The following is a 17,783-nucleotide window of genomic DNA, read 5'->3' on the forward strand; positions in this document are numbered from 1 at the left end:
ATGTTATTAATATTACATTCGTATACAATATGATCTAAGGTTGTGTAATGTGTATGAATATTAAATATCACGGAACAACAAAAAATAATAAAATTAAAAACCATAACGGTTGGGTTGGAACGGAGTAGTAATATATCGTACTAGTTGTAAGTCGTAACAGTATACTATCGGTGCATGATAAACGGATGCCCTATTAAACATTGTAATTTCGATAACAACGGACGGTACAACTCGGTGGGCACTTTTTTGTTTTCGGAATTCGGGGCCCTTATCATTATTCGGATAAATGTTTATCACTTCCAGTTTACTACTTCGATACTTCACCAGAGTAAGTTGGTGCCGTTGGTGGGCGAATGGATTGCATTTTCCGACTCAATCACCGACTAAATTTGCGAGTTAAAATACAATTTGTGAACCACAAATTATAATACTATCTTTTTTTCACTTTTATTTATTATTATGTTCGAAGTTGGTTAGCTTTATTTATTAGTCTTTTAAAACCATTTCAATTTTTTTTTTTTGTCATAATAAATTGTCGAGAACGGTTTTCTGATGCGATTTACATACACACAGTGTTTGAAATCGTTCTTTGTGATAAAGTTTAAACTGTACCTTTAGATTTATTTTACAAAACAACGTAGAATTTTTGAAATGGCTACTCAACCGTATGATGACATGGAACTGACGTATGTATTCACGACTATTGTTGCATTTAATTTTTATAACAAATCTTTATTTATTGTTAGCCATCTTGCATACACTTATTAGATTTAATGGAAAAAATTCTAGTCTTGGCTTTGATCTTGGTCTAAAACGATTCTGAACTTAAATTACATTTAGTTACCTATATTGATTTGATACCTAATAGTTTACCTAATAGTTTTTCCTTAGGGATGCTTAGAGTAATATTTATGAAAACTTAAAATTTACTTAAATTACTATCTATCCTCTCTAATCAATGAATACCAATATTGTATATTAACTTAATATACTCTCATTATTACGTTTTCATTTTTGAAAATTTTGCTTAAATAATACATTGTAATACATGGTTATATATTGCGAGCCAATACTGTATGCTTTATGTCAGAGGTTCCCAAACTGTGGGTTGCAACCCAAAAGTGGGTCGCGCTATATTTTTAAATAATACAAAAATATAATCATCTACCTATTACTTTTCGTTGATGTTCAAAGTTCAAATTCAGTTTTATCGTCAATCCTTATCTGTGAGTGTGACAATTATGAGTTGACAGCGGCCGTGTCAAATCGATACAATTAGATTAATAAAGAATAGTTATTGAAAATATAACAATTTACCTATCCGAAATAAATTAGTAGATACTAATAGTAGTAAAATTCAATAAAATAGTTTAATTTTTTGTTGTATGGTAAAAAAAAAAGTCATTTATTGATATTGTGGGTCGCCATATTTTAAAAAATTTTCAAAATGATTCGTACAATAAAAAATTTGGGAACCTTTGCTTTATGTTATTATGAATCTGCGTAATACGTATCCTATAAGTACTAAATGAGTTTAAGGACATTATATATTTTGTTAATTCTATAATTAATTGATTAAAAATATTAATAACTATTGACTATAGTATATCTTTTTCCACTATTTAAACATCAAAATGTATACTTTACTAGTTTAATAGACGCACATATATTTATTTATATATATTGAACATTAATAGTTGTGGTATCTATGCTAGGTATACTATGGATGTTCTGTAGTAGTTATAGGGAGGTCCTTATTTATTAAAAGCTGAAATATTCCAAACAAAAATCACATATTATTCATCATTAATTTTCATCTATTTGTTTTTGGTACCAGAATATACTACAATAAATTATTCTATTAAATGTGCAAGAAAAAATGACTAATTTATGTGCATATTCAGTATACGCTTATAGTGCCATTGACATTATTAAAAAAAATTAATCCTCATTCAGTGGCGTCATTTCAGATTTGTTAGACTAACCCACTGAATTACCGACTCAACATTTTTTTCACGCAGATTCACATATCATAGTGTTATAATAAGTGTAGAGGGAGGGGGATTTAATTTTTTAGGTATTTGAAGGTCACATGTCTGATTTTTAATCATCAAATATAAACAATTTTATTGAATATTTATTAGAAAATTATATTTAACAATTGAGTAATGTGTTAATAAATAATAAATTGGTAATAAGTACCATTGAATACTAATTTACAAGCAATATAATATATAATAATTATGTTTAATTAACATTTTTAATACTGTAAAATATAATCTTTAAATTAAACTATTAAAAGATAATGGCGTTCTTTTAAATGTCCACATTTATCAATAGTTTTGTCTAAATTTATTTTAGAGGCTCCAGTGCTTTCAACATTAATAACCAAAAGGTATTATATAATTATAAAAATATAATATAATACACAATTTAAAATATACTTAAATCAAGGCTTAAATCTATATCTATGTATCTTAAATCGTATGAAAATGTAAAAGTATTATAATACTAGGTATATGGATATAGTCATTAAAAATAAGACTTTTTATAATTTTTAAATGTGCCGACCTAAAGTCGGTGTAAATATTAGACTAGGGCAAATGCCCAAGTTGCCACCCCCCAAATGACAACACAACTGCCCTCATTAGTTTAATCCAATAATATAATTTATTGTATTACTAATACACCTATAAATAAAAAAACCACTACCAAAAAAAAAAATTAACAGTCAACTTTAATAAATATATTAATATAATACTAGCTGACCTGGCAAACTTTGTGACGCCTAACAATCAATGAACGTAGTGAAAACTTTATTTAACTTTATTTAACTTTAATTAAAGTAAAATAATAAATTCTAAAAATGTTTATACACATGAACATGCCACGTAGAATTGACCATGAGAAAAACATGCATTTTCTAAATTCAGACCACTTACACAATAGCATTCTAATGATAAAAGAATTTTTGATATCGATCAAGCTGTTCTTGAGTTATAAATATTCAAATATTTTTTGAACTCTCTTTTATATATATGCAGTAAATAATGGTACTCAATAATAATTATTGTCATATATTTAAATGACACAATAAGCATGTAATGTCAATGCAATCATTTATCGTTCATTATTTTAATTTGGGTTTAACTCTAAAGGAACATACCAGGAGACGAGTTGATACTTATTTTCCACCTGATTCTATTATAATGTACCTCTAGTAAATCAAACTTAAATTAATATAATGTGCAATATATGACTAAATTGGTATTGCATATGTATAATTTATTTAATCCATGTTATTATAATAATATATTAACTATATAGTTTAAATAAAAATAACCTTATAAATTTATGATACAAGAAAATTGTTGTTTACTTAAGTCGGGATTATACTATGTCGGATAAAAAAGTGATGTAAATTGCTGTAAAATACATTTTACCTAATTTTAATATTCCCCATAGAAAATGAAAAATAATATTATAACAATTATTATAATCAGACAAATTATGAGTTACTAATCATGATAAATAGTTTAAATGGGTGAATCATGAGGATTTTATAAAAGTATACTAACATAATATAGAACATAGCGCTGATTATAACTATTGTATTATGATCTTACTAACAAAGCTGTTTAAATTACATATTATAATATTGTAATATGAACATTTTAAAATCTAATAAGTGTACAATGAGTAATAGGTATGTTATGTATATTTTATGACATGTAGATTATTCATTATATTTTATGATTATACAAAAATGATATATATTTATTATTTATATTATATTTTGGTTTTTTTTCCGTATACATGGTTTATAAATTATAAAAGTATAATGTGATGTTATCTTCCTAGTGCCTGGATATACTTCAATTAAATATGTTTTAATAATAACACAACATTTTCTGTTAATGTGATTTACAGAGCTGAAAAGGAATTAGATGCACTAATAATTGCTAGTCAAATGGAGTCAAATTTTGATATAGATAAAATATTGAATGATAAAGCAAAGAAGAGAAAGTTTACTAAAACAAATGTTAAGAATCTTATAAAGGTACTATGTATATCTATGTTTAGTAATAAAATCTATTTAATTTATTGATTTTTTTTTATAAAAATGGATTAAGTTTCAAACTTGTATTAAGAAATAGGACTTAATTTTTGTGGCCAGTAACATAATATATAGTACATAGATTTCTAAACACAACAATTTTCCAATTGTTCAATTTTTAAATACAAACTGTAAAAAAAATGTTTAGTACTTACACAATTATTTTATCTTTACATTGAATGGAAATTTGTTTTTAAATTAAGTATAAATTAGTTTTAAAAATAGCTATACTCTGTCCAGCTAGAGAACATACTGATTTTGCTCATCCTCCCGCATCACCCTGCTATCAAAACTGATTCTCCAATGGCAGGGTGTCATTGGGGATGTGCTGAAAACCAAATTTTGGTAGGCCTGCAGTGCGTTCTCTATAGCTGGATAGATTATAGTTATAGTAAATATTTACTAGCATTTTTATTTCCAGAATGTTATTACAAATGCTGATGTAGCTACAATGTTGCGACAAACTTTGGATGACAATGTAGATGGAAATTGCTTGTATGAACCAAAATTTACAAGAGCAAAAATAAGGTAAAGGGAATTAATTTTATTTATAGTAGAAAACACGAGAAATTAGCGTTGGCCCTTGCGACCCGTTGTTAGTATCCAATGGTGTAGCTATTGGTTCTTAACATTATAACAGCTGTTACATATCGTACTCAATGGTTTTTTTGTGTAATGATTCTTATCACTTTACAAAAACTCCTGCTTGGAGCATGACGGGCAGCACTAATTTTTAGTGCTCTTAATGATCTATAAGGACCCTTGCTAGATTCACTAGTGATTATTATAATTATATAGAATTTTTATTTGTTTACTATTTTAATGTTTATACTTAATCTTATAAAATAATTTATTATTTTTACATGTCTTTTAAAGACTAAAAAACAATATTATATAAAAAGTATACTTTGATTATTTCAGAGAAATGTTAAATACTTATCCAACTTCTGCTCACCAATGGTCTACAAGCCAGCAACAATCAATCTTATCAGAATGTACATCATTGATTGAAAAAGAATTTCCTGATGATTCTGAAGATGAAGAGTATCACCCAGACAAAATGTTTGAGGAGGAAGAAGACGAGGACGACGATGATGAATTTAAATTGAAAGAAGTTAATAAATCATTTGATACAGAAATTGATTCTGATATTACTGATAATAAAACTATAGTAGATTTAAATGAAAAGGTATAAAATAATAAATATGTTTGTTACTACAGTATTAAAAATATGTTTAATCTGTTTAGGAAACAATTGGAATGCGTACAAGGTCTAAGTTTCCTTTAAACGATACACCTTTAGAAATAATTGAACAAGCTTTTATACCACCAGATATTACCGAGGATATGTATGATTCAGCTTGTGAAAATGATGAATGGATAGAGTTTCTTAGTGAATTTACAAAGCCTTTAGGTATGTTTAATTTATTGAATGTAATTATAATAAATATGGTTGTTAGCTTTTGGTAACAAAATTATTTTCTTCTATAAACATTATTATATTAGAATTTCAGTATGTATTTTGTTGTAATTCTTTAGTCTTCATGTAACTTAACAAAAATATATATAAAGAAATAGGTAGTTATATATTAAAAGTAAATTCTGGTTTATTCTTAATATTTAAGAATATATTAAAATATTTTTGATTATCTTGTGCAATTATTAATTTTATAAAATATTTTTAAAAATAAAGTTCTTTTAGATTTAATAAATTATATAATTATGTATTTACACATCATACATATTTATGGGTTTATATACTATTAATTATTATTATTTCATTTTAGAGTCGGTTCAAAATGATGATGGTGAAGATGACCCAGAGTATAATGTTCTTGGTGATGATGACTTTACTAATGGTAACTACTAAGATAAATTGAGTATAATATCAATGTATATATATATTAATTGGTAATATTTAATGATTAAACAATTGTGATTTATAATAGTTGATAAAGAAGAATTTCGTATTGATAAATCAGTAAAAGTCACACGTAAAGAGTATAATGATTTAATGAATGAATTGAACGAATTTACTGAAAGCTTTCTTGAATTTAATGGTGAAGAAACATTAGAAACTCCCACGGATATTATAGAAATTGATGATGAAAAAGTATTCAATTTACAACTTTTAATATAATATATAAATTTTAATGACTAATTTTATTTATAGAATGCTGTTAAACCTATAAATGAAAGTCAATCTATTCCTGTTCATGCCTGCATTCAAAATAATTATGATTGGAAATTAAGTACTAATAGTTCTTTAAATAATAAAGTAATTATACATATATATATATATATTTTTTTACTTAGGTATGTGAACATTTCATTAAATTAAATATTAATTATAATTTTGTATGATTATTATTTATAGAACGCTGTTAAACGTACAAATTGTAGTCAATTCAATCCAGTATTTATGTTTTCTAATTTAAAATCAACTACCAATTGCCCTACAAACAACTATGTAAAACCAATAGAAGTGGCCAGATATAACATGCAAACAGATAAACAATTTAATGTTTTAGAGTTTAATAATAGTCTACTTAGTATCAATGAACAACATGAAAAGTTTAGTTCTGTACTTCCTTTACCAATATTTAAAGACAATTCTCAGTTGGGCGTTGAAAAGCACAACACTAATGAAGATATTTCTGTGATAACAAATATAGTTCCTCAATGTGTAAATATTAGTCAAGTAAATATAATGACACAAAAACAAATTATTTTATACAAACAACAACTCACACAACATGTCCAATTAATAACTCAAAATTACTTGTTAAGCACAATGTCAAAAAAGTACCAAAGTAATTGCAAGAAATTTAAATCTATGTTGGTAAGTTGATTTATTTGTTTTAGATTTTTTTGTGATTATTTAAATACTTATTGATTTTAGGAACAAGTCAAAGGTTTTTGTAAACATAAAAAGTATGCACCAATTAATATAAATTCTTCTTTAAAATTTATTCGAGATTGGACTGAAGGCGTAACCAGGGAAAAAGATATTAATAGGTAATATATTTAATACCTTAGAAATAATTATAACTTTAATAGAATGCCACGCCCTGCATATGTTGTCTCTGTCTTACTAATGTACAACATGACAAATATTTGTTTAAGAGAATCAATTTTATGTTTTTAGCTTAAATATTTGAATGAAATAACATATTATCAAACATATAATAATTGCTTTAAAATTAAATTACAATAAAACATGAGAGGATTCTGATAACGTTCTTATATTTAAGTTAAACACAAAATTGGTTCAACTAAATGAAAATACGCCATCTTTTATTTTTGTAAGACACAGACAACAGATGGGCGTGGCATTTAATTTAATTTATGTATTTCTTGCAATAACTATTAACGTTGTTTTTTGATTCATCATTTCATTTTAATTTAATAATTATTATCATTAAGTGTTTTATTATTTTCAGTGACTATGTCGTATTACCATTATATGTGAAAGAGTTTATGCTATATTATGATAAGCCTGTGTTTATCTATCCTCAGTTGTTACCAACAAGAACTTACCATCATGATGTTGTAACTCATCCTATTGGACCTTCGGAAGAAAAGTATTACCTTCAATAAATATTGTTACTTGTTAGGACAGTACATCAATATTAATTCAATTTGTTTCTTTAATGTGCAAAAAATTATAAATGTATTTAAAAAACTGTAAAAAAAATTATTAGAAAGTAGTTTTAATATATAATTAACAAATGAAAGGCATCATCTTAAAGTTTAAAAAAAGTTGTTTTTGTTGAAGTGGTATTGGTGTCTTGAAATAGCATTTTAAATTATTACAATACTAAAATATAATTTTTCAATGTATTTTCACAAAAAAATATACATAATTTTAATATTAATATTTAACTTTAATATATATAAATTACAAAGTTGTTTTATATACGAGAAACATGGTTAGAAAATATTGATTTAACTGTAATATGAATTATATTTAATTTAATTCTTACTATAATTATTACTCAACCTTTTTTTTTTTTATTTTTTTAGACTTTTGGTATTAAAAATAGATTCTATTTATAAGAAGTTGAAAGAAAGTGCTAACACTCGAGCAAAATATAGAAAAAAGAGTTTATCTGACTTACTGCCTATGATATTAAAAACTGTACATAGGAGATGGTTTTCAAATAGAACTATAAAATATCTAAGACAGTTCATAACACGACAGAAAAATTCTTATGAAATGAATGTTATGAAGGTATGTTTATTATATTTTTTATTATTCTTTAAAATTATACATTGATTACAAAGTAATTTCATCACTTGTGACTTTAGTATTGCTTGTATACTGAAATAAATGATGAAATACTTTCACAAAGAACTACACTATGCTATTTTATACATATTAATCGATATTATATATAATATCTACAGAAATTGGCTGAGTTACTAAGCTAGGATGTTTTTTTATTGAAAACTGATAAATTATTGAGTTTGAAAAATTTATAATTTTTTATTCCTGTTGTTAATAATGTTTAAATGTAATTTTTATGTTTCAGAATTATTTAGTACTTGGTAAAATTGAAGAATTTTCTTATGTAATTGACATTAAAGCTCTCTTTATGGGAAAACGTTTATACGAGTGTGATGTTCGAAGGTTTCCATCAAGTTGGAAATCAATTAGAAACCAATTAAAGTTAAGAAAATAGAAATTTTGCTTTTTTGTACCTTTAAGATAAGTCCTTAAATAATTAAGCTTTAAGATTAATTACTATTATATTTATTAAATTATGGATATTAAAGATAAAAACAAATCATTGATTAAACTATTGTAATTCCACTCTATATTGATTAAAATGTTGAATGTTAATAAAAAATATAACTTATTTTTATGGTGTAATTTTTAATGTTTTAAAATATTGTTTTTCTTATTTATTCATTTTACTTGAACTTTTTTTTCTATAAAATTTGTTTAATAGCTCCTTTTATTTTGAGTTTTTCTACACACTTTTTTGGCGTGATATAAATATTTTACCTAAATTGCAATTAACAGTTACATATTATTTACTTAGGCTTATGAAAAATGTAAACCTATTTGTGTTTGCAAACTAACCTTAACAACTAACATTGACTGATGTCAATGCTCTTTATTGTCAATACATCTAATGGCCGGAGAATGCTTTAATTATAGCGTATTTTAGTCATTACATGGTTTACTTTTCTTATGGGCCAGACTATGGTCATAGACCATAGTGTATACTGTATAATCAATAAATGATATTTACCTTATAACTATCAAAAATAAACTTTATAAGTAGTTTATAAGACAAAATAAAGGTTTCAAAACGATTAAATGAGAAATTAAAACACTTAAGTTTTTTTTTTATGAATATTATATAGATAAATGTTGTTCACATACATAAACAAATTACAAATTAGAAAATTATGAAAGATCATTTTATAAATGTCAAAAATAAAATAATTTATCCTTTAAATGAAACTGATTCCTACAAACATGATTAATTTGTAATTAAAAATCAAAAATGAATTAATGAAAAAAAAAAAGCGTGGTCAAGTGGATACCACTCTGCTGTACATTAGGTTCCATGTAGATCATAATATACCGTGTGTTCACCGATTTAGGGAACACTGAATTTCTCGAATGGATTTTTTTTGGAATAAATCAATTTTTTTTTACAAACTGGTAGTATATGAATACACATTTTTCGACACATATCAAAATTTTTTGAAATTTTGGTCTGCGCATGCTCAGTAAAAACTTTTTTTTGAATAGCAACACCTATTTTGCACTATATTCGGATAGGTCTATTTTTTTAATCAATTTTAATGTATCAATATTATGGTTCTAAATTCAAAATTGACTAATTAAGAGCCATGCCAATTTTAATAAATAATACATTTTTTTAATATTTCAAAAAATGTATAAAATCATTTATAATCAATTCTTATTAGTTATTTTTGAATATTTGAACGTATTTTTTTTTAGAAGTGTTATAATTTTATACCCATTACCCATATTATGTTAATCTCGTTTATGACACTTCTAAAAAAAAAATACGCACAAATATTCAAAAAGTAATCAATAAGAACTAATTTTAAATATAAAAAATGTATTATTTATTAAAATTGACATGGCTCTCATTCAGTTAATTTTGAATTTAGAACCATAGTTGATGCATAAAAATTGTTTAAAAAAATAGGCCTTTCCGAATATGGTATTCAAAATAGGTGTTGCTATTCAAAAAAATTCCTACCCATAAGGAAACCAAACTTTTTGAAAAAAATTGAAGCGTATCGAAAAATGTGTATTTATATACCACCAATTTGTAAAAAAAATCGATTTATTCCAAAAAAACCCGGCCGAGAAATTCAGTGTTCCCTAAATCGGCGAACACACTGTAAAAGAGTGTTAAATTTGAATCCGATAATAGATATCATTGTATACGAAAAACGATTCTGAACGGAGATGATTTTGTCAGCACAGGTTTTTTTTTCCAGTGAATTGTGAAAGAAGTGGTTTAAGTTTTAATGACCTGAATACACCAAAAATAAGTTTTTTTATAATTATTGTGAGCCAAACTTATGGAAAATCTTGTATTAAATTTTCAACTCTTAGCTACTTATATAACATTTTTTATAAATTTTATCTACAAAGTAATTTGAAAATATTTATGAATTAAATATTATTATTTAATATTATTTGACAGATTTTTGTCAATATTTGAACTCAAATATTAATAAAAAAAAATTGTTTCTATGTATTCTTATAATTTTTGAATCACTATAAGCCTAACTTATGAAGAGCTTTGTATTAAGTTTTCCACTATTTTGACTAAGCCAAAAAATTTTTATCGATATTTATAAAAAAAAAAACTAAACAACAACGAATATCAAATGCCAATAAATAGTAATAAACTAAGAAAAATATTTTGAAAATTAAATCATGTAAAGAAAATGCCAAATTCAAACGCGCTTAAAATCCTTACTATAATGATGCTTCGAGTTTTCTCTATAGCTATTTGAAGAAAAACTTAGTATTGAATTTTTACCTTAGATATTGTAATAACGCAAAAATAAAGAAACTAAAAATATAGGAATTAAAAATATAAATATTAGTAAAAGTAAAAATATTAATATGTTAATCAATATTTTTATTTTTATGAAAGTAATAGTTTTGTTTTAATTGAAGTAATTAGAATAAATTGTATCGGCAACCACAAGGGACACAAGCCTTGAATGATTGCCTCAAATATGTTTGTAAGTTGTTAGAAGTCTATTGATTATTTTAGCCTGTATTTTATTACTCTAAATTTGTGGAATTACCTTCCTCCTGATGGTCGGAGGGTTCTCGAGGTCGAGCTTCGAGAACGATCAAGTAAACTCTACAATGCTATTATTATTTAAATGTGGGTGCGCATGCACCTTACCTTGTCCGCAGCTGTCTCTGGTTGTAGTCGACGTGACAAGGATGTAGTTTATTAATTTTTTTATCACTCAAGAAAGAAATAATTTAACACTTTGACAAATTTCGTTATATGAAAAAGAAACAGCAAAGTTATCGCAGGCAATGTCCTTTGAGTGGTTGTGAGAAATTCAGCTGTGCTCCTGCACTTGTCTGTCTGGGTGGTGCTCCTGCACTTCTCGCTATGGAGGGTGCTCATGCACTGATGAGAGGAGACGATTTAGGCCAGGTCCGCCAGAGTCATCGGCGGCCCGATCAAAGGTGTTGGTGTCCCCAAAGAAAATTGTCTTTTTCCCTGGTGAAAGCGACCCTGACCGGACCATCCCCCGTCTCCGGCGGCACATGAAAGAAGTTGCATGTGTTGCGCTGTACCGTTATAATCCCGTACAGTGTCCTGTACGAGACTAGATAATAGGAATCGTTCCAATCACCAGTGACTTGATTTATTGGGGTTATTTTAGATTTTATTACATGCGTGCGACAACTCGACCGTTATATATTTTATTAAATGAAAATAACGACTTTACAAAAATCATGATATGTAGAATCGAGCATATCATTACATCCACCCTACGCTTTTTTGTGTTGTGCCCTCACAACACCACTCGTAGTAGAGTGTCAGCGTGATACAATAATTGAGTTTTTAGAGAAAGAGAAAAAATTAAAATTCAAAAGTTAAAAGTTTAAAAGTTGGAATATAAAGCAAACGGGTCATGTTTTTGTTTTATACAAAATTAAAGGGTTAATGATGATATGATTAGAGCTTGTACATGTAATATCGGAATAGTGTGAGTGCAATTTTTAGGCTTGAGTTTTCTTCCACTCCTATTCCAATATTGCTCTAATTGTGTTTATTTTAAAGAAGAAAAAAAAATTTTTTTATTTCTGAATTTGAATTTCCTAACTGGTGGATTATAATGATTGCTTTACAATTTTATTGTAGTTTGACATGATATTAAAAATTGTACATTATCTTGTTATTGCTTAATTTCTAATTTTGTATTTTAACTTATTAACTAGAGCTTATGTCTAATGATGGTAAATGGCCCTATATTTATTTTTTATCTATATTCTATCTAAGTTTATTTTTTATATGATAAATCTTGATTGTGTCTTAATAATAATTTGTCTAATTTGAATTTTTGTATTTTATTATAGTTTCTTTGTTGTTTATTTATTTTTATTTCTGTTTTAGTATTATTTATATCTGTTTTAGGAATGGTCTTTCTATACTTATATTAACTTAACTAAGGTTAGTTTATAACTGATATTAGGTTGTTTGTTCTTTACATTTTTTTTTTATTAATTGCAATGACAATTGTGGTTTAACTTATACTATTGGTTAGTTAGGGTTAATGTTTTTTTACATTTTTTTTTTTCTTGATTTGGGTATAAACAAATGTGGTTTAACTTAAACTACTGATTAGTTGGGGTTAAAAATTTTTTACATTTTTTTTTTTTTTTTTTTTTTTTAATAATGTAACAACAATCAACTTAATTTTTTACTAACTTAGATTAGGTTTTTTTTTTTTACATTTTTTTTTTTTTTATATATTGCAATAACACTCATGGTTTAGCTTATACTTATAAATAGTTAATGTTACATTTTTTTACATTTTTGTTTTTTTGATGTGGGTACAAACAATTATGACTTAATGTTTTAACTTAACTTAAGTTATTTTTTTTTTTACAATTGTTTGTATTGATGTACAAACAATTGTGACTTACTAATTTTAATTTTACTTATACTAGTTTTGAACTATGCTATTATGTTTTTTTTTTGTAAATATTTATTATATAACTATAATAACTTAAACTAATTTAATTAATGGAATCTGGTGATTTTTTGTATATAATAATGTATTAGCGGATTCTGTCAATTTTTTATTATTATTATTTTTTTTTTATATATGGTTTTGGTTTGATATTATTTATATAATATTACCATTGTTTTTCGTATCTTTGGTATTTAAGTTATTTGTTAGACAGTTTCCATCACTGAGAAAATTTTTTTGTTTTATGCATAGAAAATATGTTATAAACTTTATTTTTAGGCTGCATGTCGTTTGTTTTTATTTTATTTTTATTATTACTATTTTTAAAAAAAGTATGAATGTTATTAATTATTTCAGTGTGTTCTTTTGATTTCCAATTTTGTGTTATATTTTCTTCATCTTTGTGATATATATATATTTCAATGTTAGTATTTTCAAATTCTGAATATATTAATTGTTTTATTATAGACCAGCTAAATTCGTGTGGTCCTGAAATTAGGGTGGGTATTGCTATTTTTAAAATATTTAGTCTTATAGCTTCAAGTTTTAAGTTATGAACTGAAGTTTTTAGATCTTCATATTTAGGCTTGTGATAATATAATTTTTTTGTTATTAAATGAAATATAGTTTTATTATTATTGTTTATGGGTATGGTGTTTCCTACATTTAATTCTTGTAATGCAAGTTGTGGACTAGTATCACCATATACTTTGCATATTAAATTTGTTATTCCCTTATTCATTTTAAGGTCTGCAGATATACAGTGAGCTATCGCAAAGTTATCTGGGCAGTTAAATATGCTACCTTTTAATTCTTTGATATTATTGGTATTATTTGTGCAATATAATGTATTAGTGTTATTAATTTTCAATTGAGTATTTATATTATTATTTAAGATAATATTATTGTTTTTGAAATCAATTAAAGCATTGTTTTTGATCAAGAAATCATTTCCAAGTATAATTAAACTGGATAAATTTTTTACTACATGGATATCTACATCGAAGTTTTTATTGTTAATATTGATTTTTATTTTGGTTATACCGATCGCGCTTATTGGTTTATTATCCGCTCCTAATAGCTGCATTGCACTAGGCATTATTGTATATTCGTTTGTTAGTAATTCTTGTCTAATACAGCATATGTTTGCTCCCGTGTCAATTGTTATTGGTGTTAATTTATCATTAAATATGGCATTTATGTGCAATGTATTTGATATACTATCTATTTTATTTGCTTTTTGAATTATGTCTCCTGCCGTAAAGTTTTTAATACTAACAACTGGATTTAACTGATCTTTTACTTTTTTTGTTTTATTTACGTATAAACTACAATTATTAGCCAAATGTCCGAATTTATTACAAATTTGGCATACAAGGCGTGGTTTATCTTTGAAATAACATTTATCTTCAGAATGATTGTTTTTTAAGCAAATTGAACATTGCCTTTTTTGGGTTATGAAGTTACTGTAATTATAAGGTTGGTAATGAAATCGAGTTTTAGTGTTAGGAGCATTGGGTATAAAGTTGATTTTATTTATTATTTGTTTTTGAGACGTTGTAATTAACGGGGAATAATTATCAGTTGTATTTAATTCTGCATTTGGTGTTTTATACTCATTATTAGTTGAGCGACAATTTATTGCAGAATGTCCAAATTTGTTGCATAATTGACATGTTATATGTGCTGAATTATTATTTTTATAGTTAATGTTATAATCATTGTTGGTATCGTTATCATTATTATATCTAAGGGTTGAATTATTTTTTGTGAATTCATGTATATTATTAAAAAAAATTTCTTGTTGTTTGTTATTGTTTATCTGATATGAGATTAATTTCTCTACAGTTGTTTTTAAATTTTCGATTTCGTCACGTAATTTGTTGATTTCATTATCTTTTATTATGTCAATTGTATTTATTTTTTGTGTTTTATTTTGTATTATTTCTGATTCAATTTCAAATGGGCTTTTATTTATTCTTCCTATGGTCATGAATTCTATGAGTTCATATTTACGAATATTTCTTTTTAATTCATCTAGTGTTTTATTTTCTAATATTCCTATACATCTTAATATATCGGGCTTTAAACCTTTAAAAATATTTCTTACTATTTCTCCCTGTGACATATGTTTGTCGATTCGCCTACACAGTGATTCTACTTCATTAATGTAAGAGACGCTTTGTTCATCAGGAAGTTGTTTACGTTTTTCGAGTATTAATCTAAGCATATCAATTTGGAAAATAGGTTCAAATTCTAATCTAAACTTTTTTTCAAAATCAGACCATTGAATATTTTCAAAAGTATCCAAAATATTGTCATAGAACGTGAGAGCAGTGCCTTCTAAAAATATAGAAATATATTGAAATTTTTCGTTTTCCGACCAATCGTTAATTATTGCTGCTCTTTTATAATTTTTTAAGAAAGAATCAATGCTTTCAGATATATTGCCTGAAAATTTTCCAGGTTTAAAGAAAGGTTTTCTATTGTCACCCATTTCTAATTTTATATTTGATTTATATTTTTATGTTGTTAATTATTGTGTTAGTATAATGTTTTTATAAAGCATTTAAGATTGTATAGTTTATTTATTATACAATAAGCATAAATAACTTATTGTGTAAATATATATATATATAATATATTATTCATAAGTATTAAAAGCAAACAGAATAGTTAAATTAAAATGTTTTACATAAATACTAGAAATATTGTCTGTTAATTTTATAATATATAATGACCATTCAAATATATATTATAATTATAAGATGCGCTCAAGCACACAAGTATATATAAATAAAGCGGTTTTTTTTTTTGTATTAAATGCTTGTAAATTCTCTAAGACTTACAAGTATATATATTATTTTTTTTTTGTTATGATATTTACGGGTTAACATAAAATGTTTTACTTAAATACTAGAAATATTGTCTGTTAATTTTATAATATATAATGATCATTCAAATATATATTATAATTATAACATGCGCTCATGCATACAAGTATATATAAATATAGCTGTTTTTTTTTTTGTATTAAATGCTTGTAAATTCTCTAAGATTTACAAGTATATATATTATTTTTTTTTGTTATGATATTTACGGGTTAAAATAAAAAGAAATAAGATTTTCTTAAAATTTAATTTGATTATATCCCGTTTTTAATTAGTTATATATTTATATATACTTTTTTTTTTTTTTTTTTTTTTACTTATGTTAGTAATATGATATATAAGATAACTAAGTATTTTAGTAAAGTGTACTTGATCAATTCTCAGTTTATTTGAAAAAATGAACTGAACTTCTGTTGGGCGCCACTTTGTAATAACGCAAAAATAAAGTAACTAAAAATATAGGAATTAAAAATATAAATATTAGTAAAAGTAAAAATATTAATATGTTAATCAATATTTTTATTTTTATGAAAGTAATAGTTTTGTTTTAATTGAAGTAATTAGAATAAATTGTATCGGCAACCACAAGGGACACAAGCCTTGAATGATTGCCTCAAATATGTTTGTAAGTTGTTAGAAGTCTATTGATTATTTTAGCCTGTATTTTATTACTCTAAATTTGTGGAATTACCTTCCTCCTGATGGTCGGAGGGTTCTCGAGGTCGAGCTTCGAGAACGATCAAGTAAACTCTACAATGCTATTATTATTTAAATGTGGGTGCGCATGCACCTTACCTTGTCCGCAGCTGTCTCTGGTTGTAGTCGACGTGACAAGGATGTAGTTTATTAATTTTTTTATCACTCAAGAAAGAAATAATTTAACACTTTGACAAATTTCGTTATATGAAAAAGAAACAGCAAAGTTATCGCAGGCAATGTCCTTTGAGTGGTTGTGAGAAATTCAGCTGTGCTCCTGCACTTGTCTGTCTGGGTGGTGCTCCTGCACTTCTCGCTATGGAGGGTGCTCATGCACTGATGAGAGGAGACGATTTAGGCCAGGTCCGCCAGAGTCATCGGCGGCCCGATCAAAGGTGTTGGTGTCCCCAAAGAAAATTGTCTTTTTCCCTGGTGAAAGCGACCCTGACCGGACCATCCCCCGTCTCCGGCGGCACATGAAAGAAGTTGCATGTGTTGCGCTGTACCGTTATAATCCCGTACAGTGTCCTGTACGAGACTAGATAATAGGAATCGTTCCAATCACCAGTGACTTGATTTATTGGGGTTATTTTAGATTTTATTACATGCGTGCGACAACTCGACCGTTATATATTTTATTAAATGAAAATAACGACTTTACAAAAATCATGATATGTAGAATCGAGCATATCATTACAATATAAACACAAAAATTTTCGTGATTTTGACATATTTCGAAAAAAATTGAACTATAAACGCTAGTAAAAAAAATTGTGACCAACAATTTTTAATTTTTTTAACTACGTTAAGAACAACTCATAAGGAACCTTGTAAATAATTTAAAA

At 25.7% G+C, this 17,783-nt stretch overlaps 2 protein-coding genes across 4 annotated transcripts in view; one reads left to right on the top strand and one right to left on the bottom strand.

The window, feature by feature from the left end:
- The window catches only part of LOC114129745 (adenylate kinase isoenzyme 1), a 227,591-nt gene that overhangs the window by 102,425 nt on the left and 107,383 nt on the right, over positions 1 to 17,783 (bottom strand). The window lies entirely within an intron of this gene.
- Positions 311 to 8,981, top strand: LOC114129738 (uncharacterized). The gene is made up of 13 exons (XM_027994558.2): positions 311 to 686; positions 3,931 to 4,060; positions 4,539 to 4,645; positions 5,039 to 5,306; positions 5,366 to 5,531; positions 5,905 to 5,976; positions 6,067 to 6,230; positions 6,291 to 6,395; positions 6,495 to 6,959; positions 7,020 to 7,135; positions 7,561 to 7,701; positions 8,144 to 8,351; positions 8,653 to 8,981. The coding sequence occupies exons 1-13, from the start codon at positions 652 to 654 to the stop codon at positions 8,800 to 8,802; spliced, it is 2,127 nt and encodes a 708-aa protein (XP_027850359.2). The 5' UTR covers positions 311 to 651; the 3' UTR covers positions 8,803 to 8,981.

This window comes from Aphis gossypii, chromosome X, assembly GCF_020184175.1.
Source record: "Aphis gossypii isolate Hap1 chromosome X, ASM2018417v2, whole genome shotgun sequence".
Lineage (NCBI taxonomy): Eukaryota > Metazoa > Arthropoda > Insecta > Hemiptera > Aphididae > Aphis > Aphis gossypii.